Source organism: Stylophora pistillata, chromosome 11 (genome assembly GCF_964205215.1).
Source record: "Stylophora pistillata chromosome 11, jaStyPist1.2, whole genome shotgun sequence".
NCBI lineage: Eukaryota > Metazoa > Cnidaria > Anthozoa > Scleractinia > Pocilloporidae > Stylophora > Stylophora pistillata.
Genome location: NC_142529.1, coordinates 29321023 through 29346392, shown reverse-complemented (window position 1 = coordinate 29346392; position 25370 = coordinate 29321023). Strand labels below are relative to the sequence as shown.

The window sequence follows — 25370 nt, the reverse complement described above, 5'->3', positions numbered from 1 at the left end:
AAATGTCTCGGAACATCGGTTATATTAAAGTTCGCAATCACACATGGTTTGATGCTACTCTGTATTAAAGATTTAATAGATGTAACCAAGAAGTTACAATTCATAGACCCAACGTTTCGACACTCCTATCTAATGCCTTCATCAAGGCACATTATGGAACATGAGAAGATTATTTGATTATAAGATAACTTACATTATAAGGAACGTTATTAATGGTTCAGATAATAACAACAACAAGATTTGAATCACCTCAGCTTGCGTGATACTAAGACCTTTTTCTGATCTCGTCAACCAAAGGGATGAAGAAACAAAATAACTGAAAAATATATCACATTGCCCCACTGGCAAAATTTTGCCATTTATTACTGGAAAAAAGAGAAGGAAGGTAGAGAATGTAATAGCAAAAGCGGTGGTAGTAAAACATCTTGTTACGGTATTTCTTTTTTTTGTTTTATTTTAGTCCGGGATGCAAATGGGAGAGAGAAAAAGCTGGAAACCTTTTCAATAACAAATTTGATTCAAACATTTTTAAAGAAGTTCGCTCCTGCGACCAAAATTTGAATTTCAATAGTATAATGCATTCGGAAATTGTCACGAATCCAATCATTTTTTCCTAGACCAAGTAAAATCGCTATCTTGAACTTTTATTTCCAGTTTTTCATGGCTGAAATGATTCAAGTCTTAACTTCGTACAAATGATATGGATACTTAGTTAGCACCCTTTCAAAGATATTTGATGCAGGTAAAAAAGGATTGTTTTTCGCCCTGTTAAAAAAAATGACAAGATGTCTCCCCATTTTCTTCTTATTGCTTTCTCATACCTGAGGCATTTCATAGTTTCCAGAAAAAAAACTCACTTTTTGGACACAACAGACAATTTTTCTGACACACTTTGAATGTGTAAACGCTGGTGAGGAAGTCCTAAAGTGACTATAAGTACAGAAGCAATGTTGCATTGATCGAGGCTGGGTGAGTACGGTTCAGACGAAATACTTTTTGTTTCAATCACAAATGATCCTCAAGGAAATGGAAACATAAACAGAATTATACCAACAACAAATTTCGCTGGAGGTGGAACACAGACCAAAACATTTGAGGAACTGCTATACTCCCCTTTTTCGGTTGGAACGCTTCAACAAGAATAAATTCCTTTCTCAGCAGTCTACATTCTCTTCATTATCACAGCGTTCCTTGGAAATACTCTTATCAGTTGTCACTCTTGAAAAGGAATCTTCCCTTCATCCGCCATCCAAACTCTTGTATAGTTTTTTAGTCACAACTGATCTGTTGGTTGGTCTTGTTTCCCAGCCTCTCATAACTTCTTATTGGATGTCAGTGCTTCACGAACACCAGAGTCTCCAGGATACTCTACAATGCTCTCAGAAATCAGTTAAATAGATTGTTATGCTATAAATTTGGCATGTGCATATTTATAGTTAACTTTATGTCTGTTGTGTGCTACTTCAGGTTAGTTATTTGATGATAATCAATTTCTGCCAAACCTTTTAATTTATACTAACTCCATGAGTGGGAAGGCACGTCCTACTCCCTACTTATCTAATTGAATGCAATCATAATATTTAATTAATAGATACAATAAAGATATTAATTGACTATAATGGTTTTTTTATTATATAGATACTGATGAAATACCAGGATTTCTCCTTTTACTAAAAATTCATATCTTCACCGCACGCAGTGAAGATACTATTTTTATCTTTCACGTGTGAGGATATTGGTATGGCCATGGTTACCAACATAATTACCCAATTGCTGTTTAGAAAATGAATAAAAAAAGTTGTCTTTTATCTGGAAATTTCATCAGTATCAATATAATAAACAGAACATTACATGGCTGCTTGGGGATACGAATTTTATCTTCTCATGCTGAAAGTATCTCTCACAAGTGAGCGCAGCGAACGATTGAGAGATACTTTCAGCACTCAAAGATAAAATTTGTATCTCCGCGCGGCCATGTAATATCCTCTATATAATACATGATTCTATGATAAATGTAATGGAATACTAATGTATAACTAGACTGATGGAATGGAATGAACAAAGTGATATCTTACTGATTTCAAAGCAAGATTTGAAAACAAGTATGATGTCTTATTACATGACTTGGGCACTCAGAGGGCCAATAACTAAAATCAACCAATCAAAATGCTCTATTTCTGGTCAATATTCTCTCAGTATTGGACCGGGCACTGTCCCGAATGGTCCCGAATGATATCGCACTTGTGTCCCTTTGAACTTCAGTCGTATAATGAATCTCTTATTAACCAAGCTTGCTTGGGACCGTACTGGAAGAATATTGGCCCTCGGTCTTTTTTGTACAGACCTCGGGCCGATATTCTCCCAGTACGTCCCTCACGCTTGGTTAATAAGATATATTTATTGCAGATAAATCGGTTGCTGGAAATTTTGTTGAGGAGTGAACTGAATGAGGGCAACAGATACGAGACGTTCAGAGATGTGAACGACAAGACTAAGAAGACATTATTACACTATGCTGCAGAACTTGGATTTTTAAAAGTCGCCAAAACACTTGTGAAGAAGTGTCCATTGTTGCTCTCTATGGAGACAAAACAACCTTGGACAACAAAACCCATGTTTCCTGTTGAAATGGCTCTATTGGCAGAGAAAGATGAGGTGGCAGCATATTTGATACGAATGACGTGGTATGAAAGGTATAGAGAGAAAATGGTACCAGCCAGACGTGTCACTTTGAGTAAGGCAACATGATTTGAAATAATGTCACAAGGACCTGAATTTGCAATTATACTAGTCTTGTAAAGTTCAATGATTGTTCAATCTAAGATGGTTGTATATTGAGCAAAATAATGTGTGTGTACTAGTGTATGTTATGTCTAAATTCAATGAATCTTCAACAATTACATGCAGTCGTTGTTTGAAACCTTACCAAACATTTTTGTGGCAAACCTCAGATTATAATGCAGAAAATGGGTACATTGCACTAGCTGACAATCTCTTTGCATTTCAATCCCAGAGTCCAAAGCTTATTTTCTTGGAAACCAGATGATATGACAGAACCTCAACCATCTTTCTTCAGTTTTAAGTTTGTCATTGAAAATCCTAAAATGAAGGTGGGAAATGTATAATTTTTGTTTTAACATATAATATCATTTTAATAGGAAAGTTTAACTTAAGCACTCTGTCTATAAGGTAGTGTTATATCTGTGGTAGTACTTAAGAATAGTCTATATATTTTACCGCTATATACAAATAAGTAATTTCCAAAATTAGCTAGTACCCTAATGAACCTGCATGGACAGGTATGTAGGCATTTTGTGCAGGTTTGCTAAATAGTTATGTGGGAGACCTAGTTGTATGATAAGAAATTGTCCTTTTGAGACTACAACAAATTTCTGAGGCTTTCAGTTAGACAGGTGATAAAGAAGGGGGAGAAAGACTTATTGAGCAGCAGCTCTTATTGGAGATTTATTGAGAGAAATCCAATATAGAGGGGGCTAATAGTCAGTATCACTTTTGTGGAATTCATTGTTCTACATACATCCTAATGTACTCTGTGGTAGGCAGAAAAAAACAACTACATATACATCCCTATACAGACCTGTTTCGTGGTTGCCCACTCTTCGTGGTTGCTCACTCATCAGTGGGCAACCACGAAACAGGTCTGTGTAGGGATGTATATGTAGTTGTTCTTTTCTGCATACCACACATTGTACCCGCTCTACTATTTGTATCGAGCACTGTTTCGCGGACACCAAGTTTAATCCCTCTACATCCTAATGTATAAATTTTATTGTTATATTTTGTGTGTTATACAAGTCATGTATGTCGTTTTGTGCAGAAAACAACTTTGGCTCTGCTAGACCAAATGGAGAATCCTCACTGGCCGCATCTTCCAAAACGCAAAGATAGTTACAAAAATGAACATGAGAAAGAAGGAATTGAAGGAGCTTGGAGGACATTCACAGATGATCCCATAGATTATCACTTTTATTATCATATCTTGGATGGCGACGAGGGAGGACGCCCTGCCAAGCTCAATACAACCCCTGGCAGAGAAAAGCAGACAGACAACAACCATTTCAGCTGGAGAGACAGCTCTTGTTTACATGTGATTGCAAAGAGCAAAAACAAGGTAAGGTTACAAGCCTGCAAATTTACTGGCTTACCTTTTCTTAGCTTTAGGTGATGGGAAATGGGACACAGTTAACAGCAACATTAAATTTTCATTTTGATCAATAGTGTATTGAAACTATTTCTCATAAAAAATGTGAGCATGGGATGAACCAAAGTAAATTATCATATCAAAAGTTATCTCTGAGGTGTACTTGTATCACATTCACATTTTTTTTTCTAAAACAAAACATGCTTGGTTTTCATTTATAGGAGGCCTTACAACATCCTGTGGTTAGAATGTTGGTGAAAACAAAATGGAAAAGTTATGGACGCTTTTTTCTGAGGTACACTCTGTGCATGTTTATGCATAGGAAATCACAGGGGTGAACACTCAGTGACATTAGGCATTGAGTTAGATAAAGTGGGGGGGAGAGGGGTGGGTGAGATGCATCTGGTAGATTAGACAAGTTATCACAACAATTAACCAAGTTACCAGATGAATCTTAGTATCTTATCCTCGAAGAAGTTGTCTCCACTGTGGACTTTTAGAGAAATGGGAAATCAATGATGTACTCCCCATCTCTTATCTCTACCAAGAAAAAAATTATAGATTTTGATAAAGCTAGATGTCAGGATAGGTAGTGCTATACTCCATGAAAAATAATTGGAGTTAAAATCAAGTAATTGACCACTTTCATAAATGGCTGTCAGATTGATATTCTTTTGTTTAAATTTAAATTAGCCTTTGTGGCCTTGTTCTCCAGTTCAAAATTCTAAAGAATGCATTATCTCAAGCGAGGCTTTAGTGAGGCTAATTTGAGGCCTTTCTGGCCTTGTTCTCCTGTTCAAAATTCCAAAGAATGCATTATCTCAAGCAAGGCTATAGTGAGGCTAATTTGAATTTAAACAAAAGAATATCAATCCGGCAGCCATTTATGAAAGTGATGTATGACATAAAAATTTACAAATACAATTTGAAGTTTACTCCCTACACCTTCTTTCCACGTTTTTTCCACAGCCTTCAAGCAGTCTTTCCACAGCCTTCAATTTAAACACATTCTCTGCTGCATGCTTCCACAATAGTGGACCCCACTCAGTATGGGGGTGATGCAGATTCACTCCGTGGGTTTTGTGAGATTTTCACCCTTATGATGGTGGTCTTTTACATGTGTGAAGAAATTAATGAAATGAGAATGTAAGTATGCAATGCAAGTGAGTGTGAAATCAGACTAAGACACCATAATGTTTCATCAAATATCAGGACATTTTACTCCTCGGAATAGTTCATATAGATTAGGAAGGAAGACTTCATAGTAGGTTGGAGGTGGAGTTAATTAGCACACAATCAATTCCGAGCATAAGCCTTTCGTCCTTATGTCAAATTAAGTGGAAGAATTGTAGGTGGTGTGTGGTTCGATTATAGAAAATTGGTGAGACCTTGGTGAGGGTGAAAAACACAGGTATTAATCAGTTGAATGAAAACGTTTATTTTGTCTGACTTCCTTTAGAGAGGGGAACTCGTACTTCACAGAGTGGATGACCCTGTTTGACTGGTTAGGCCTGCTGCTGATCCTGTGTATAATACCCTTACGGTACACACAAAGTAAAGCTCAGTGGCTGGTGGCATCTTTAGCTTTCTTGTTCAACTTCCTGAGGATCTTTAAGTTTTCTTGCCTGACAAGGTAAACTGAAAGGTGTCTTCGGAACGTTTCCAGATTAGAATAAGGAATGTTAATTATGGGAATCATTTCTGTGAATTGTACTCACGTAATTGGTTTTGATTTTAGTTTTTGGTGATCGAGCCTCAAAGGTTAAATTTACAAAGAAATGCAGCAGCATTACCACATCTACCATTTTGGAAACATGATGACGGCTCTCAGAAGTTTTTCTCAATTAATTTCTCAATGAACGAAAAAATTGTCGAGAGAAGAAAGTCCTATAATCATCATTAATTTATTATGTTATTCTTCATCAGCAGTTCAAGAAGAGGTAGAATGTAATGTTGAAACATTTTAAGCTCATGGAAAGCTTGGTGTAAACGGCCTCTTGGTTGCCATGGAGATGGATAACCTCGCGTCTATCCCCCCTTAAAAGTTTTTGGAAGACTATCGAAAATTATTGTTATTTGCGAAGGCTTTTGATTTTTCAGTGCCTCGTAAATCTGTTTCTTTGATCTAACAAAGCCATTGATCTTTTCTAGGACAACAGGAATATACACACATACCCTGCCTAAGATAATTTTACATGACGTCACGAGATCCATGGCAGTTTTTATTGTGATCTTTCTTTCCTTCTGTGGTGCTTTGTCTTTATCACTCTGTTACTCCACTGAAAACCAACAGTTTAGGTGTGTCCTATACTTTTTTTGTGAAATATGTTTATTTAACACTACTGTTGAGTCATTTGATTGTTTAACCTTCGTAGTGCGTTCTTTCGGTTGAATCAAATGTATATGGTAACACCGCAAAAGCGTTACTGCTAAAGGAAGCTTAACGAAATGTCTTAAATTTTAATTCAACCTCAGTCACGTTGATTCTAGCCCTTATAAACCGTTCACTTTTTTGTAGCTTTTACACGCCCGGCTGTCGAGCGCAGACTCCAGGTTGTGTGGCAGTACGGTTTATGTGTTGCAGTCTAGCCTAGCCTAAAGATATTTTTCTCTTAACATTAGTGACCTCGGAGATGTGTTATTGAGAGGCTTTCGCGCACTGTTTGAACAGCGACCAATAGCTGCCGACTACTCAAATCTCAAGTAAGTTGAAATTTCTCTAACAAGTCGAAAATGTTTCCTCTCCTTTGATTTGTTTGGATTTCATTGCCGTCGGAAGACTTTATTGCACTAAACGTAAAAGTGAATTTAACGACATGAGTACCTATCATTTTTTTTTCTTTTGGCAGCTGGCTCTCTATTTTGTTGATGATGACCTACATGGGGACTGTGATTGTGATTCTCTTCAACATTCTCATTGCGCAGATGAGTACAACCTACACACAGGCTAAGAAAGTCGCTCGTTTAGAATATGATGTGGATCGTATTTTACAGCTAACTCGCATGGAAAGGTTTCCTTTCCTGGTAAGTAAGCATAATACTATTAGTGCGCGCCAGCGTGCGTGGTTAACGCTAAATGGCAGCATGCGTTAGTGTTACATGTAAGTGTGACCGTCAGGGAAAAACAAACTGGCAGAGAAAGTAGGAGCTCATGAATACTTGCATTCCTCTGCAACTGAGGAATGAGCCAAATGGTTGATTTAGTTTTATATTTTTCTTTTATATGCAGAATTTGCGTGTAAAGTATTACAAAGAGGGTGACTGGATCAGCGAAATGAAACTCGCGCAAGGTATGTGTGAGGTATTTGAATAGGACTGCCTCCCGGCCACTTGTATTTAAATATGTAGCAACCTGAAATTAAAGCTCAATTTTTTTTATTGTAATCTTGTTTCTTATTTTCTAACCCTCTGGAGCTGAGGTAGGCCATCCACTCAGTTTGATACACAATTGAAAAAGGAAACATCATAATTTTGCATTCTTATGCCTTAACAGCTGGTAAGGTTCTTTATGTTCTTAGACTTCATCTTAGCTTTGTCTCTAGAGCTTCTTGAATTCAGTGAAGAACGCAATCTGTGGGAGTCGGTGGAAGAGAAACTCAATGCGATCCGGTAAAAATTACTCTTTTAAAAATTCCCTCTCTTTCCTGCCATCAGCCTGTCTCATATAAACAACAGATAGGCTTTCGAAAAGACCTACTTACCTGCGCTCACCCTCATCTGTTTCAGCAGTTTCACTCGAACTCTTTTGTTGTAATTTTTGTTCAGGAATATGATGAGGAAGATGGTGAAACAGATGAGGCCTGGAAGCGGATGAAGGAAGCTCTACGTACCCACGTGACTACGATGGGAATATGTCCCCAGTCTCCATTTTTGTGCGCCGGTTTCTTTAGTCATTTAACTCAGTCGTAATTTTCATACGACCACGTTGACGCCATAGTATGGGTTGAAGGCTCTGAGATTTTTTTCTTTTGTTTTTTAATTGTTTTCGCAAGGAAACCAAAAGGAGGGTCACTGAAAACGAAGTGAGAGGACATAGAAGTGGCCAGTCAGATCTAATAGCAAAACGCAATATCAAATGCGTTTAAATGGATTGGTTGTAGTTAAAGGGTAATTATATAAGAAAAGCAGGCATCACCGAGCTTTCGTGAAACCGTTAGAAAAAGCTTTATTTTGTAGCCGAGACTCTTGGACAGGGAAGTGTGAGTAACATTATATGTTTGCGAAAAATGAAGGTCATCTTTGAATAATTTAGTTTATAGAAAGTATTAGTTTTTGCCTTGTTCTGATTTATTTAACCAAAATACTTCTCCCAAAGAAATATTAGCGACATGTGAGGGTTAATTACGAGATATTTAGTTTGCAAAGAGTTCTTTTATCCATTATTTTACCACGGATACTTTTATTCAAGAGTGTAGTATACATGGAACTGAAATAAATTCAACCGAGACGATACCAGGTTGAACTTCTACGGTAAAGACCACTCTGGATTTCATTACTCGGGCTTTTTATTTATTTAATCACTTTCACCAGACTGTGGTGAGGGTCGCACAACAGAGCGAGGGTCCAAATTAAGTGCGCCCAATATCCCACCCATCCCACCCATCCCACCCCAGGGGAGGACATCCATCACACAGTAATCTCGTGTGTGGAAAATGAACGAAGGCAGCGTGGTCGAGTGGTCAGCGTGTCAGACTTGCGATCCGCCGCTCCCGGGTTCAAGTCCCACCCTGGCCACTACCTGGATTTGTTTCTCAGTAGCCCCGAGTTTCAAATCCTCGGCCATGCTTGTAATATAGCCAACTGGTTTGCCTTCGGTCAGTTGGGATTCTTAATAATGTTATTTTCAATTTGAATTATTTGTTTCAGTTGTTTGGTGGAAAACCTGCTAAGTGTTTCCCCACGTTAAAAACTCTTTATTATTATTTTTATTATTTTTTTTTTATTCGTCCCTATCCGAGAGGACTAGAACATCTTACCATTTCTTGATGTTATAGAAAGGTAGCGAATTCTTGATGACTGTGATCTACTTGAAAAAGTTGTCAGTATGACTAATGTACTTGAACATAATGATGTTACAGTGTGAATAAAAAGTACAATTCAGATCTCGTCATGCGAAGTATGTATATTATAATTGTACTCGTGTTTTGTGTGAATGCCATGGCTATAAACGTGATCTTGAACCAAGCAGAGTACCAGTGACGATGTTTAAACGTTCCTCTCAGAAAAGTAGACAATAGCAGAGTTATGTACGGAGCCGTTTAAGTAAAAACGTACAGACGTTATCGAAAGTCCATGATCTTATTAAAAATAATGCGGCACGAAAGAAAAGTACACGTAAAACAAGAGTCAGGTCTACAAAAAATAAGACGGAAGCCAATTTTAGAACAAGAAACGTAAACTCTTCAAGGAGAAATGTCTACAATTCAAGTAGAGAAAAACATAGGAAGAAATATCTCAAATAGTGGCACTGGAGGGAGCGATATCGAAAATTTCCCACCCTGGTCCCGGATGTCGTTTCGTATAAATTTTACGCATGGTGAATGCTCTAGTAGAACGCTCGATACGAAGGCCGGGTGAACGCTCCTCGAGCGCCCAGTTTCGAATTAAAAATATACCAGTTATATATTGCAAATTTGCTACTTTTTACCGACTTCAGAAAGCTGAAAGAAAAAGCTCTAGGAAGTCAAGTGAAAGGTCCTAAGGTGTATAACTGGAATATGTGAGTTATACAGACATCCTTTGAAATACATAAGTATTGTATAAGCCTCCAGTGTCTTCAACGTTAAGTTTTTTATATCTTTAGTTCAGGTTAGGATTGATTATGAAAACAAATGGATACAAACAAGAACACGAACAAACAACGTCGATAGCAGGTCAAGCTTATGCAAAAGGACATCATCTTGAAACCAAAACTGGACTACAGATTATAATTGAGACAATTATATATCTCGTTACATGCAGTTACAAATAACCATGAGGAACAACAAAGCAAATGTTTATTAGGTAACAAATCTGTTTATTTATTTAATTATTTTTCATTTATGTAATAAATTGCTAAAGGCAGGTAAATTTACAACAGGACAAGGTTGTCCCCTACTAGGTAAATTACCTTTCCCTATCCTCTACAAACAGTCAAAATTGAAACCCAACCCAAAGCCTCAATGCTAAGAAAAAAAAAAAAAAAACAGTTGGTTAACATGTACAAGAATTAAGAGCATTGAAATGACCACATTTTACACAAACTAATTTAAAGGAACGGATGTCGTCTTGATTGAAAACTTTGCTAAGTCTTAGATCAAAGAAAGATTTTAGTTTTTTGACGAAAGACGGTATTTCCTTTTCTGCTCTTTTTTTATCTGGTAAGTGCTATGTTTTTGGAGTTGCAGAAGAGTACGCACACAAGAGGCGGGTCAACAGCAAGATTATATTAATAAGAGCACATGGTAACATTACCGCTGCATACTACGCGGGCTCACAACAAACCGACACTCAATACAGAACATCTCCATACTATAACAGTAAGGCGTTCCATATGTTACAGATTCTTACAAATGAATAAAGGCTGATAGTTTCTAAAGAAACTGTTCGGGGCTGCGTCGGTGGGGGTAACGAAATAATTTGAATATATCAACAAAGTTGAAATGGTAAATTGGCCACCGTTACGATTATAAAAGCTGACGTTTCGAGCGTTAGCCCTTCGTCTGAGCGAATAGAGGAATTAGGGGTTTTGTTTGCTTTTAAAGGCAGAAAATGGAGCTACTTTATTGGCAGGAACATGGCAACAAGAAAAACACGAATAAATTAGTGGAATGAAAAGCGTTCGTTGATACCTGTGGGATTTAGACTGCCGGTTTGAAAGATGAGCTTTTGTTCAAGAGTTTTACGGCTTTCCGTGCTACCTAAGTGGAAGGAAAGACCGCAGATTTCTATATGTTGCTTAGAATGACTAGGTAAATTGAAATTTCTAGCGACTGGTTTCGATGTGTCCTTGTCATTCCTCTCCACGTCGCGAAGGTGTTCCCGGAATCGGTCACCTAGTCTTCTGCCTGTTTCGCCGAAGTAAATCTTTTTGCAATAAGTGCAAGTTATGCAATAGATTACATTGGCAGAGGTGCACGTGAAGTGATCGGTGATCTTAATAGATCGTTTAGGTCCCGATATTTTATCAGTGTCTTGAATGAAAGGACACGTTTTGCATCGTGCACGAGCTCATTTAAAATTGCCTGGTTGGTCATTAGTCTGAAAAGAACTTCTGACCAAAAAATTGCCAACGTTTTTGTCGCGTTTGAATGAAATGAGCGGAGGCTGCGAAAAGATAGTGCTTGTCTCTGGATCGTTTTGAAGTAATTTTAAGTTTTTAAGAATGATGGAATTAACTGAGTGCTTGTGAGGGTGAAACGTGAGAGTGAATGGAATGCGGTCGGAATCTTCCTTATGCGACGTTTGTATTGCTGAATGTCGATCAATAACTTGGGCGCGGTGGGGACCTAAACAATCCAACAAGTTGGGCCTAAACGGCCCAATAAGTTGGGCGCGGTCGGGACCTAAACGATCCATTTAGATCACCGATCACTTCACGTGCACCTCCGCCAATGTAATCTATTGCATAACTTGCACTTATTGCAAAAAGATATACATCGGTGAAACAGGCAGAAGACTAGGTGACCGATTCCGAGAACACTTTCGAGACGTGGAAAGGAATGACAAGGACACATCGAAACCAGTCGCTAGACATTTTAATTTACCTAATCATTCTAAGCAACATATGGCAATCTGCGGTCTTTCCTTACACTAGGTAGCACGGAAAGCCGTAAAACTCTTGAACAAAAGCTCATCTTTCAAACCGGCAGTCTAAATCCCACAGGGATCAACGAACGCTTTTCATTCCACTAATTTATTCGTGTTTTTCTCGTTGCCATGTTCCCACCAATAACGTAGCTCCATTTTCTGCCTTTAAAAGCACACGCAACCCACAATTCCTCTATTCGCTCCGACGAAGGGCTAACGCTCGAAACGTCAGCTTTTGTAATCGTTACGGCACAGGCGGCCCAAGCTCTCGTTGAGAACCACACAATTTGCATATCGATTTATAAGGATTTGTATGGGATTTTCTACAAGATAGCTATAGAGATAGTTAAAAGTGAAAATATTAAATAAATTTGGCTTAACTTATTCTATACGAGTGTTCCTTGCTCCTGGTGTCTTTATTTTACCGATTTCACTTGATTTAAGCGGGTTACTTTTGATCCTGGTTTTCTCTTCTTAAACCAGGATTTAAAAAAAAAATCGATTAAATCAAGTGAAATCGGTAAAATAACGACACCAGGAGCAAGCAAGACACGTATGGAATAAGGTAAGCCATTTTTATTTAATATTCTCACTTTTAACTATCTCTATGGCTATCTTGTCGAAAATCCCATACAAATCCTTATAAATCGATATGTAAATTGTGTTCCTTGTGTGGTTCTCAAAGAGAGCTTGGGCTGCCTGTGGTTTTGGTGGCCAATTTACCATTTCAACTTTGTTGATATATCTATATGGGGTTTTCAAAGAGAGCTTGGGCCGCCTGTGATATATCCAAATTATTTCGTTTCTCCCACCGACGCAGCCCCAAACAGTTTCTTTCGAAACTATCAGCCTTTATCAAAAATACTAGAGTTCGCTTTCCAAGTTATCTTGCTTCAACGTGAAATGCCACCCTCACTCGCTACTGTTTTAAAGTTCTGTTCATGTGCAACCAGGCGTAAGTTTCGAATACTCCCTTTGCTCGTTCCGCGAAATGCCGCTGTACATGCACTGCAGGCGCAAATTTAAACCTGAAATCGAGGCTATCCCTGTATAACACTTGAAAAAAAACAGCGCGAAAGTTTCGTTTTAGATTTGTTGTTGGCTCTCTAAGCACTATGAACGAACCAAAGCTCCACAGAAAACATAGAAGCCGAGGGAAGCAGTGTTCAGTTGTAGCTTGTAATAATTTTGAATATCTAAGCGACGGAACACCATCGAAAATTCACTTTTTAAAGTTTCCAACCAAGCCATCGCTTCGAAATCGATGGTGCAACTTAATCAAGCGGCAGCACGGCAGAGACGGCTTTTACGTGAAACCTTCAACGGTCGTATGCGGCCATCATTTTAAGGAAAATGACCTATGTAAACCTCCAGGAAGAACGCGGTACAGGCTACGACTAGGCATGTTTTTGTATTGGTGCAATATTATTGATATTATTTAAAAATGTGTTCTTTCAGTTTTTTTTTAAACTTACTAGCAGAGCTAGAGCTAACTATGTCACTTGGCAAGTCATTCCAGATTTTTATATATTTATACCAAAAAGAGTTCTTGAGGATATTTGTTCGAGCATAAGGCGTCCAGATTTTGACATTGTTGGTAGATCTCGTCCGACTATTGGAGAAAGTTAAGTAATTACATAAGTCTACTCTTGAAAAACCATTAATGAATTTGAATAATTGCACTAAACTAAGAAATTCACGACGCGAGTTGAGTGTTGGCCAGCCAAGATACTTCAAACGTTCACTATAGTCGATAGAACTACCAAGGATCCACCTGGAAGCATTCCTTTGCACTCTTTCAAGCTTATCAGAAAGAGTTCCTCTCTGGCTTGACCCTTTTTGCCTTTTTGCATCTCGATGTTATTTCTATTGTTATCTGTCTGTATTATTATTATTATTATTATTATCTTATTATTTAGGCAAATGAAGTTATTATAAATAAATAAATAAATAAATAAATAAAGTATGCCCATAAGACTGCCCGTAAAATGTGAGCTTTTAGTGAGCTCTTGAGTTTTATGTAAGCTATATAAGTTATAACTTAAGTTGAGCAAATTGCAATGTTTCTTTTCGTGCGATTCACTTAGCTTTGAAGATTTGGAATATTTCTTTATTAATATAAGACTATCAAAGTATCAAGTTGAACTCAAGATTACTTTAAACTTTGGTGTTTATATTTTTCAGGAGCAGAGCCATCCATATTCCATAGTCGTAGAGTTTACGAGGTTGAACGACGGTATATTTCGCAAGTCCTTGCTCCACTCACATCTCCGAGGGGCTTGATCTCTAGACAAAACTTCGTACGTTATTTCGTGGTCACTTTTGGTGTTCGAAATCAACGATATCAATGGCTGTTCTTGTTTTGAAACGTTGCCAGCTCGACGCAGACCACTTTTCTTTGATAAATAGCTTGACATCTTAGGACAAGATCAGCCTTCTTGCCGCCACACGGCTGGTTTTCTACTTTCAATATTTCTCTCAAATATTTCAGTGTAAGCTTTTGAAAGTCCTCTATCTTCTGAATTGTGTCCATCAGGCAGCCTTCGCCGCATTTTTCGACGTAAATGTTTACTACAAAGAGCTCTTATAAGTTAGAAAAATCAAGATTTTTACACGCTCGCACTTGGTTTGTTTGTATACTACAATGATATGATACAGGGTTAGCCTCGTTTTCACGCTTGGCAGTATCTGCAAACATTCGAACAGCGGTTATCAGCACAGAACGCGAAACTGGAGTATTCTCTGAAGATCCAAACATTTCTCGAGCCTGGTAAAGATCTCATAGAGATATAGTCTAGGTTTACACTAGAGGAAATTGTTCCGGATTCGTAATGAATCCGAAACGTGTTAGTACCGGATTCATTCTGCCGTTTACACGAAAGTGGACGAATCCGAAATAAAAACTTCCCGGTTTGGTCGTGTCTCCGGAGATTTTGAATCCGGAATTTAAAGTGGGAACTTTGAATCCGATAACTTTTGAATCCGGAAAGTTTTGTCGTCTAACCGCTTTTTTTCTCGAATCCGGATATTATTTCCACCTGCAATCTTTTGAGCTTGCGGTGAAACCAAAATGGATCTGGTGCTAACATTGCTGGCGGTCTCCGGTTGCCTAATCTTGTTGCAGGTTCAGGCGATAAATTTTATCATGTGTACCGTAGTATTTCTGAAGAAACGAAAATTATTATTGCAAGGAAGTTTAACGCCAGCCACACTTAATCGCCGTCGACTTAGACTGCTTGGCATCTGTCCAACTCAAATTTGGCTCAGTGGCATCTGGATCTACTCTAGCCTTTTTTGGGGGAGGCATTTTCACTTTGTCGATCGAACGACGAAACACCACTGGGCTTGGTAACCATTCTATTTCGAATGTTCCCGGAGTTGTCGTTGTGTGTAAACGGTCAGGAATCCGGATATCGTTTCAGTGTAAACGCCTACGAATCCGAATACTCCAAAATTGATAAATCCGGAAACATTTACGAATCCGGAAAACTCTCCTCTAGTGTAAACCTAGTCATAGAGCCTTCATAGGAAATATTCATTACTGTGTAATTCTCGCCTTCTCCTTAATATGTTTAAGCAATTAACACCTTTTTTTGTTTGTTTTTTTTTTTGTTTGCATAAGTTTATGACAGTGACATTTTATTTTTCACGCAAGTTTGTAAATTAAGCAGTACTTTTACAATCGTGAATTGATTGCACAAATGTAGCGTTGTCAGTCTGTCGTGTTGATCACTGATTTACTCAACTATTGTGTCATTTTCTCACACATATTGATCATGAATGTAACGTTTTATCCATCTTTCGATTGTAGTTTCCGTGGCATTTCGTTCCATCCGTAAGATAGATTACATATCTCTTAGTAGTTAATTATTACGTAATTACATTCTAATCCAATGTCAAGAAAATTAGTTTTCGAACTTTTTACTTATACGTGTTTCGGCAGTAACTATTTCTGATTGCACACCCATGATATGACCTTAAAATATGCAATTTGTAACACAAAGCACTGGAGCAAATTCTCCCCAACAGCACAAAAGTAGATCAAATCGGAGTTCTTACTAAACGTCTTTCAGCTTCACTGTCTCGTATTCTATGAAACGGTTCTTTTTTTACATCACAAAGGAATCTCCAAGCAATATTTTCCTTATGGAATATTCAAGCTGGTACAGCAACGGACTTTCCACAATTTTTTCGCCCTGCAGATTAAAGATTCTCTTTTCATCAAGATCGTCTGGGATCCAATCATCACTGGCCCTTTCGTCTGTCAAGTATACAATTATCAGTTTGTCAATAAATTCTTTGTTTCCCGTGAACTCTTCGTTTATTACCTTTCCATCAAAAGTGAGCGAATCGTCGTCAGCTTCTTGTTGTCTTCCTTTGATAAGGGAAGAGGTGTGGTGTGATGCTACCAAAACGACGCAGTCCCCATGGCAGCGAAGTTCACATCTGAAATCCTGTTCCTCTGCCGATATTTGGGCGATAGTTCTCAAATCTGCTATGTTCCACAGCCTACCCTGCAAGTAATCTCTTAATTTTCTAGCTTTGATCTTTTCGCCTTCAGTGTGCAGAAACATGACGTACTTCATTTCTGACTTCTTGAATTCGGATGGGTGAGGATACAGAGAGACGAACAAACAAGCCCTACCTACTAAGGTTCGTCGTTGAACTCGAATTATACAATTGCAAGTGTGACTGAAACTGACTGGTTTGACTCTACCCTTGAGATATGTAACCTAAAGTGCAACAGCCAACCGTTTACAACAAGTACAAGAGAGCACTTTCGGATATAAGCTATGATATCTACCAAGCCGGGGAAGACGTGCGAAATGATCATGAGTTGGATGCCTGTAAAAAAATGTGACGTGAGAATTTTATTTCACCTCTGAATTTGCCTAGAACAAAAGCAAATGCGAGAGATTATTTTATTGTTTTGATTTAAGATGCGCGAAAGACTGAGATGACCACGCACACAAAGCGTATTCTCCAAAGCGCGCATGATCGTGTTGATGCCATGATCTGATCTGCTGGCAGTGGGTAACAGTTAAAGCGTGCATTCTTGTTTATGTCGAAATTCTGTGCGTGTATAGTTTTTGTAACGCTTGGCGCTGCTTGGTTTGCATTGGTCGGCAGGGTTTGATGCAAGAAGGTGCAACCAAATGAATCGGGTGAATCTGTGGCGTGTGCAATTCCCTGTAAACTATAGGCAAGAGGCGTATGGACGGACTATGAAGTTGCAACTGTTCCAAATTTGGGAAAGAAATAATTCGTATAATCTCCTACCATTCTAAGACAATCAAAGGTAACCTACACCCTAGCATCCAAATATTTCCCTTGTGCTAATGACAAATTATTGATTCAGCGGGGGCGTAGCCGGGATTTTCAAAGGGGGGGGGGGGTCACGCTTTGTCAAACAGAGGGTACTCGCCAGATTTTCATGTCGACCACCACGCTGTGTTTGATTTAAAAAAGGCCTACAAAGTTGAAAAGGGGGGTAGATGGGCACTTCAAGATCACCCCCTGCCCCCTAGCTACGCCCCTGTTCAGTTAGATGTTCGTAAGTCCATATCCTTCTCTTGCTCAATCGCAAAACATTTGAAAGTAACAACTATCTACAAATCTCTCCACGACTGCGACCAGTGCAGGTGCCTTGATTATTTTGAGTGGAAAATGGCCAGCAGAAATCCCCCTGACTGATCCATTTGCGTATGCTTAATGAGCGACCGCTGTGTTGCCCGTACTGTCTGTACCGTCTGTGACAGTGGTGACAGAGCTGAATAATGAAACGATATGTCAGAGGGTATGCGGTCAACAACGCGGGCTCCAGTGTCCTAGGTCTAACATTTAGCGAAATTAGCGGGAAAATGATAAGAGCTGACTTTTAAAGCCGAGGAACTCTGTTTTCGTCGGAGGCATTTTCCTATTTCCAGAGGTTTTAAGAAGATAATTGATTTTGGAAAGTTTTTAGGGGGTGTACCAAGTTTTTGGAGGTTGTTCTGTAAAAGAAAACGACGCCTCGAAGCAACAGAATACCATGTGAACGACTCAAAATCCGTGTTTCCGCCTTTCCCTGGCAAAACCTAGCGCATGCGTATACATTATTTAGCTCTGTCACCGAGAAACCACCAGAGGCTGCAAGAGCTGCATTTAAATGAAGAGCTACGGCTGACTCTTAGTGATTCAAATATGAGTAAAGAAGACCAAGACCTGTTAGAGCGTAACGGAAAAATTGTTAACAATAAACACGAACCTCAGCCTGAAGTTGACATTAATCATCATCAAGAAGATGGTTTTCAAAATGAATACGATCAGGAGTTCTGGCGAAAGGTAAGCTTAGATAAATAAATCCAAAAAGGTAAATCTTTATCAGTTAGATCTTAACAACATTTTGAACCATAAAGTCCGAAGAATTTTAAACTTTGGCTCATAATTGAGCGTTGCACCTTTGTGAACAACAATGGCGAATCGAAAGTACATATGGGAACCTGTCTTTGGTATTTGCAGATGTGATCACTTGTAATGGATAACTGTAGAACACAGAGCTTTCTCTTGAAAACTATTCTTGGTTCCTCTGATATTTTTTAAACAGGTAAATGACAAGGTAGTGGAGAAAGATTTTGCAACGAAATGCTAACCAGGCTTTTCTTGTTTACCATTTGCGGCTGTCCTACTAATCCAATGTAAAAGAAAAACACCTGTCATCTGTTTGTGTGTAGGTTCGTTTAAGGCAGAGTCACGGACTGTCATGGAGTAGAGCCATGGATATAGTTACTGTTGAAAGACTGGCCCAGAAGTACAGAGATAATGGAGAATTGGACAGTGCAGATCCAGCACTTGTGATGCTTAGAGAGTGGCCAGCATCTAAACAGTACAAAGATAATCCTGATAGATTGTTAGGCCTTGAACAGAAGGTAAAAATATATAATTTATATGTGGGGATTATATGTAAAGTAATTTTATAATTATTTGGCACTGAAGGGTGTATGAACACTGAAGAAAATCAGGTGGCATTAGACATAGTGATCATGTACTCAGTGTGCAGTACCAGTTAGAAAATTAGAACTTCACATGTATACATGATTGAGCCTATAAGGTTAAATATAAAATAATAATAAACAGTTTAACATGGAGAAACACATAGCTAGAAGCTAGTTTACAGGTTTTCCACAGAACAACTTAAACAAATAATTCAAATTGAAAGTAACGCTGTTAAGAATCCCAACTGGCCGAAGGCAAACCAGTTGGCTATATTACAAGCATGGCCGAGGATTTGAAACTCGGGGCTACCGTGAAACAAATCCAAATAGTGGCCAGGGTGGGACTTGAACCCGGGAGCAGCGGATTGCAAGTCCGACACGCTGACCACTTGACCATGTTGCCTTCTACAAAGCTACAAAGCTATGAAACAATTGAATTTCTTTCCAACTTAAGTGTGATGATAACATTGAGATGATGAAATCCATTATTCATTCATAATTACACCTAGAATGTTGTTGTCTTGCAGATAAATAGTCTTTTGGAGATTATTTTAGAAAGTGAGCTAAATGCAAATAACAAATATCAGACATTCAGAGATGAAGAAGACAAAGCAAGGAAAACATTGCTGCACTACACCTCAGAACTGGGATTTTTACATGTCACCAAAACACTTGTGAAGAAGTATCCTGTGCTTTTAACCATGCAGACAGAAGTAGTTAGGAAAAAGAGAACTATGTTACCAATTGAGTTGACTTTATTAGCTGAAAATGATGAGGTGGCTGCATATTTAATCAGGATGATGTGGCACAATAAGTAAGTGCATGCTTACTGAAACTTTAAAGAGATTGTTCCCACTTGTTAAATTGCGGGGGAATGTTCTCAAAATAGAGCTTTCAAGCAAGGTAGACAGTCAGTCAACTTTTTCTGCTCACTTGCTCACCTGGAAAAGTCCAACACTAAGCTACATTATTCAATTACTACAACCCCACAAGGGTTAAGTTCAGTTTCAGGTTTCTTCTAATGCTGTTTAATTTACAAAGCATTTTCCAAGGAAGAAATGAAATTATGAAAGAGGCTGAAAAATTGGAATTATATATATTTTCAAAGTCTAAGTGTTGTGGAATTTACATTTTTTGACATGTTATAGTACTATCTTGTTGTCATCAGGGTACAGAGATTATTTGTTTGGAGACCATTTGATGTGGCAAATCCTCACCCATCTTTCTTTAGCTTTAAGTCCATTATTGAGAACCCTAAAATGAAGGTACGTATTTTAAATTTGTGTATTTATCAACTAAAAATGCAGGACTGTTCCTTTAAACAGCACATGATTAAAGTACTTCATGATCATTGGTTATGAACAGATCTCTTTCTGTAAATTGTTTCCTTCATCCTGAATTCTTCATGTCATCAACAAAGACCTCAATCTATCAGCTGTAATATTTTACATTTAAGTAACAATTCAGAAATGTACAGCTGGTATACACTCTATGTAACTATGTACTTTCCACAGAAAACATTAGTAGCTGTACTGGATCAGATGATGCTGCCTCACTGGCCACATCTTCCAAAACGCAAAGATAGCTATGAAAATGAAAAAGAGAAGGAGGTAGTTGAGGGTGCCTGGCGTACAATCACAGATGATCCTTTGGACTATCATTTTTATTATGAAGTGTTGGATGGTGATGAGGGAGGACGGCCACCAAAAGTCAGCTTGCCAGATGGGCAAGGACAGACAGAAAACAAATATTTCAACTGTAGGGACAAGTCTTGTTTACATGTCATTGCAAAGAACAGAAATAAGGCAAGGATAAAATTTTAAAAAAATTATTATTCTTTGTTTAGTTGTCCTGCCATGTTTGTTTCAACAAATGCACTTAAGAGTTGAAGAACAACCGACACCTACAATAAGAATATTTTGGTATGCTACAAGCAAGAAAATTTCTTGTTGTTCCAGTTTTGGAACATTTATATTCTTGCCTAGACATTTAAGTTTTTTCAGGAAGCTCTGCAACATCCCGTGGTCAGAATGCTGGTTAAAACAAAATGGAAAAGTTATGGACATTTGTTTCTGAGGTAATTGTTGAAATTTAGATGCATATCATGCAATCACAGTGAAAAAATTGAATAGTTTGCTTGTCAATATCATTTAATTCACTTAAACAGACAAATTGTCTCACTGATGACTAAAGTTGCTAGAGTGGATTTATAAGGGAAGAAAAATATATGAAGTATAAAATAAGAAAAATCATCTATCAGGGTGTTTATTAAAAGTAGTTACCTTTCTCTTTGCCAAGGAGGAACTTGATTATTTTGTGATTTAGCTAGATAGCATGATATGGCCAGTTTAGCTTTTATTATTAGCAGTTAAAAAAGAACACAAATAAAAGGAAAATAATGTTTTAATATCATGTAAGACATACTAGTACTTAATATAAAATCTGTAACCGCATTTTTTTCCACAGCCTTCAAGCAGCATTGTATGTGATTTTCTTGTTGTGTTTGTCATATTCTCTGCTGCATGCTTCCACGACAGTGGACCCCTTGCAATATGGGGGTGAAGCAGACTCACTGCGGGGATTTTGTGAGATTTTCACCCTTATTATGGTGGTCTTTTACATATGTGAAGAAATTAATCGAATGAGAATGTAAGTATGCAATTTTAGTGAGAGCTGAAATCAGACTAAGACACAATGATGATGTTTTATTAAATTTAAGGACATTTTCTCCTTGCAAAAAGTTGTTATAGATTAGGAAGGGAAGACTTCATAGTAGTTTAGAGGTTGAGTTAATTAGCACACAATCAATTCCGAACATAAGCCTTTTGTCCTTCTGTCAAAGTAAGTAGAGTAATTGTAGGTGGTGTGTGATTCAAATATAGAAAATTGGTGGGACCTGAGTGAAAGGTGAAAAATACAAGAATTTAAGTAGTTGAATGAAAAAAATTTTTTGTCTGGTTTCCTTTAGAGAGGGGAACTCGTACTTCACAGAGTGGATGACCCTGTTTGACTGGTTAGGCCTACTGCTGATCCTGTGTATAATAACCTTACGGTACACACAAAATAAAGCTCAGTGGCTGGTGGCTTCTTTAGCTTTCTTGTTCAACTTCCTAAGGATCTTTAAGCTTTCTTGCCTGACAACGTAAACTTCAAAGTTTGCAAATTAGAATGAGGAAAGTTTATAGTGGGAATCTTATTGGTGAATCTCACTCGTATAGTTGGCTGAGGTTTTAGTTTTTGTTAAACGAGACTCAAAAATTAAATTTGCAAAGAAATGCCACATCTACAATTTGAAAACCTAATGATGGCTTTCAGAAGTTTCACAAAAAAATGTTTCAGAAAACGAAAAAAAAAACTGCCAAGAGAAGAAAGTTCGATTATTATCATTAATAAATTATGTTATTCTTTATCAGCAGTCCAGGAAGAGGTAGATTATAATATCGAAACATTTAAAGCTCACGGAAAGCTTGGTTCGACGAAGGGCTAACGTTCGAAACGTCAGCTTTTATAATCGTAACGGTGGCCAATTTACCATTTCAAGTTTGTTGATATAATTTATTCAAATTACTTGGTTTAAATGGCCTCTTAGTTGGCATGGAGATGCAGGACCTCGCGTCTATCCCCCCTTTAAAAGTTCTCTAAAGATTTTCGAAAACTATTGTTATTTGAGTAAGGTTTTTGAAGGATTTTATTATTTCACTGCCTCGTAATATTTTTCTTTGATCTAATAAAGCCGTTGATCTTTACTAGGACAACAGGATTATACACACAGACCCTGGCGAAGACCATTTTACACGACGTCACGAGATCCATGGCAGTTTTTATTGTGATCTTTCTTTCCTTCTGTGGTGCTTTGTCTTTATCACTAAGTTACTCCACTGAAAACCAACAGTTTAGGTGTGTCCTATACTTTCTGGGTGAATTATGTTTATTTAACACTACTGTTGAGTTATTTGATTGTTTGACCTTCATAGTGCGCTCTTTAAGAAAACTATTACTGTTAAAGGAAGCTTAACGAAATGCCTAAAATTTTAATTCAGCTTCAACACGGTTTATGTGTTGCAATCTAACCTAAAAATATTTTTCTCTTAACATAAGTGACTTCGGAGATGTGTTATTGAGTGGCTTTCGCGCACTGCCTGATCAGACACCAATAGCTGCCGACTACTCAAATCTCAAGTAAGTTGAAATTTCTTTAATAAGTGGGAAATGTTTCCCCACTTTTGATTTGTCTGGATTTCATGACCGTCGGAAGACTTAATTACACTTAAAGTAAAAGTGGATTTAACGACATGAGTACCTATAACTTTTTATTTTTTTATTTTGCAGTTGGCTCTCTATTCTGTTGACGATGACCTACATGGGGACTGTGATTGTGATTCTCTTCAACATTCTCATTGCTCAGATGAGTACAACCTACACACAGGCCAAGAAAGTCGCTCGTTTAGAATATGATGCGGATCGTATTTTACAGCTAACTCGCATGGAAAGGTTTCCTTTCCTGGTAAGTAAGCATAACACTGTTGGTGTGCGCCAGCGTGCGTGACCAGCGCTAAGTGGCAGTATGCGTTACTGTTACATGTGAGTGTGGCCGTCATGGAAAAACAAACTGGCAGAGAAAGTAGGAGCTTATGAATACTTGCATTCCTCTGCAACTGAGGAATGAGCTGAATGGTTGATTTATTTTTATATCTTTCCTTTTTTATGCAGAATTTGCGTATAAAGTATTACAAAGAGGGAGACTGGATCAGTGAAATGAAACTCGCGCAAGGTCTGTGTGAAGTATTCGAGTAGGACTGCTTCCACCTGTATTTTAATATGTAGCAATCTGAAAATTCAGGGTTTTTTTATTGTAGTCTTGTTTGTTATTTTTTACTCTCTAGAGCTGAAGTAGGCCTTTCTCTCAGTTTGATACTCAGTTGAAAAAGGAAACATCGTTAATTTTGCATTCTGATACCTTAACAGCTGGTAAGGTTCTTTATGTTCTTAGACTTAATCTTAGCTTTGTCTCTAGAGCTTCTTGAATTCAGTGAAGAACGCAATCCGTGGGAGTCGGTGGAAGAGAAACTCAATGCGATCCGGTAACAATTATTTCTTTTATAAATTCCCTTTCTTTCCTGCTATCAGCCCGTCTCCTATAAACAACAGATAGGCTTTGGAAAAGACCTACTTACTTGCACTCATCCTCATCTGTTTCAGCAGTTTCACTCGAACTCTTTTGTTGTCATTTTTGAACAGGAATATGATGAGGAAGATGGTGAAACAGATGAGGCCTGGAAGCGGATGAAGGAAGCTCTATGTACCCACGTGACTACGGTGGGAATATGTCCCCAGTCTCCGTTTTTTGTGCACCGGTTTCTTTAGTCATTTAACTCAGTCGTAATTTTCATACGACCACGTTGACGCCATAGTGTGGGTTGAAGGCTCTGAGATTTTTTTCTTTTGTTTTTTGAATTGTTTTCGCAAGGAAACCAAAAGAAGGGTCACTGAAAACGAAGTGAGAGGACATAGAAGTGGCCAGTCAGATCTAATAGCAAAACGCAATATCAAATGCGTTTAAATCGATTGGTTGTAGTTAAAGGGTAATTATATAAGAAAAGCAGACATCACCGAGCTTTCGTGAAACCCTTTGAAAAAGCTTTATTTTGTAACCGACACTCTTGGACGGGGAAGTGTGAGTAACATTATATGTTTACGAAAAATGAAGGTCATCTTTGAATAATTTAGTTTATAGAAAGTATTAGTTTTTGCCTTGTTCTGATTTATTTAACCAAAATACTTCTCCCAGAGAAATATTTACGAGATGTGAGGGTTAGTTACGAGATATTTAGTTTGCGAAGAGTTCTTTTATCCATTATTTTACCACGAAGAGTGTAGTATACATTTATCAGAAATAAAATCAACCGAGACGATACCAGGTTGAACTTCTATGGTAAAGACCTCTCTGGATTTCATTACTCGGGCTTTTTATTTATTTTAATCACTTTCATCAGAGTGTGGTGAGGATCACACAACAGAGCGAGGCTCCAAATTAAGTGCGCCCAATATCCCACCCATCCCACCCATCCCACCCCAGGGGAGGACATCCCTCACACAGTAATCTCGTGTGTGGGAAATTAACGAAGGCAGCGTGGTCGAGTGGTCAGCGTGTCGGACTTGCGATCCGCCGCTCCCGGGTTAAAGTCCCACCCTGGCCACTACCTGGATTTGTTTCTCAGTAGCCCCGAGTTTTAAATCCTCGTTCATGCTTGTAATATAGCCAACTGGTTTGCCTCCGGTCAGTTGGGATTCTTATTTATGTTATTTTCAATTTGAATTATTTGTTTCGGTTGTTTGGTGGAAAACCTGTAAACTAGCTTCTAGCTAAGTGTTTCTCCACGTTAAAAACTGTTTTATTATTATTTTTATTTTTTTTATTAGCGTCTCCTACCCCAACCCTGCAGGAG

General features: G+C 38.1%; 1 protein-coding gene and 1 pseudogene across 4 annotated transcripts; both read left to right on the top strand.

Moving 5' to 3' along the window:
* The first annotated feature begins 2628 nt into the window (after nt 1-2628).
* On the top strand, nt 2629-8637 carry LOC148721087 (uncharacterized; annotated as a pseudogene). Its single transcript, XR_015992955.1, has 12 exons — nt 2629-2709; nt 2985-3110; nt 3839-4132; nt 4384-4457; nt 5132-5308; nt 5622-5795; nt 6314-6460; nt 6785-6865; nt 7012-7186; nt 7392-7452; nt 7705-7771; nt 7928-8637. The product of XR_015992955.1 is annotated as an uncharacterized LOC148721087 (transcript).
* Nucleotides 8638-18063: 9426 nt separating this feature from the next.
* LOC148721086 (uncharacterized) lies at nt 18064-24838 on the top strand. Of its 3 annotated transcripts, XM_088739513.1 has the most exons (14): nt 18064-18274; nt 18664-18858; nt 19452-19738; nt 20093-20189; nt 20439-20729; nt 20928-21001; nt 21391-21573; nt 21893-22066; nt 22675-22821; nt 23023-23103; nt 23254-23428; nt 23635-23695; nt 23939-24005; nt 24163-24838. In XM_088739513.1, exons 1-14 carry the CDS (start codon nt 18134-18136, stop codon nt 24209-24211), a joined length of 2022 nt encoding a protein of 673 aa, XP_088595639.1. In that variant the 5' UTR covers nt 18064-18133; the 3' UTR covers nt 24212-24838. The 3 variants fall into 3 exon arrangements, with proteins under 3 accessions (XP_088595639.1, XP_088595637.1, XP_088595638.1); XM_088739511.1 differs by lacking the exon at nt 21893-22066; XM_088739512.1 differs by lacking the exons at nt 18064-18274; nt 21893-22066 and adding an exon at nt 18378-18536.
* The last annotated feature ends 532 nt before the right edge of the window (nt 24839-25370 follow it).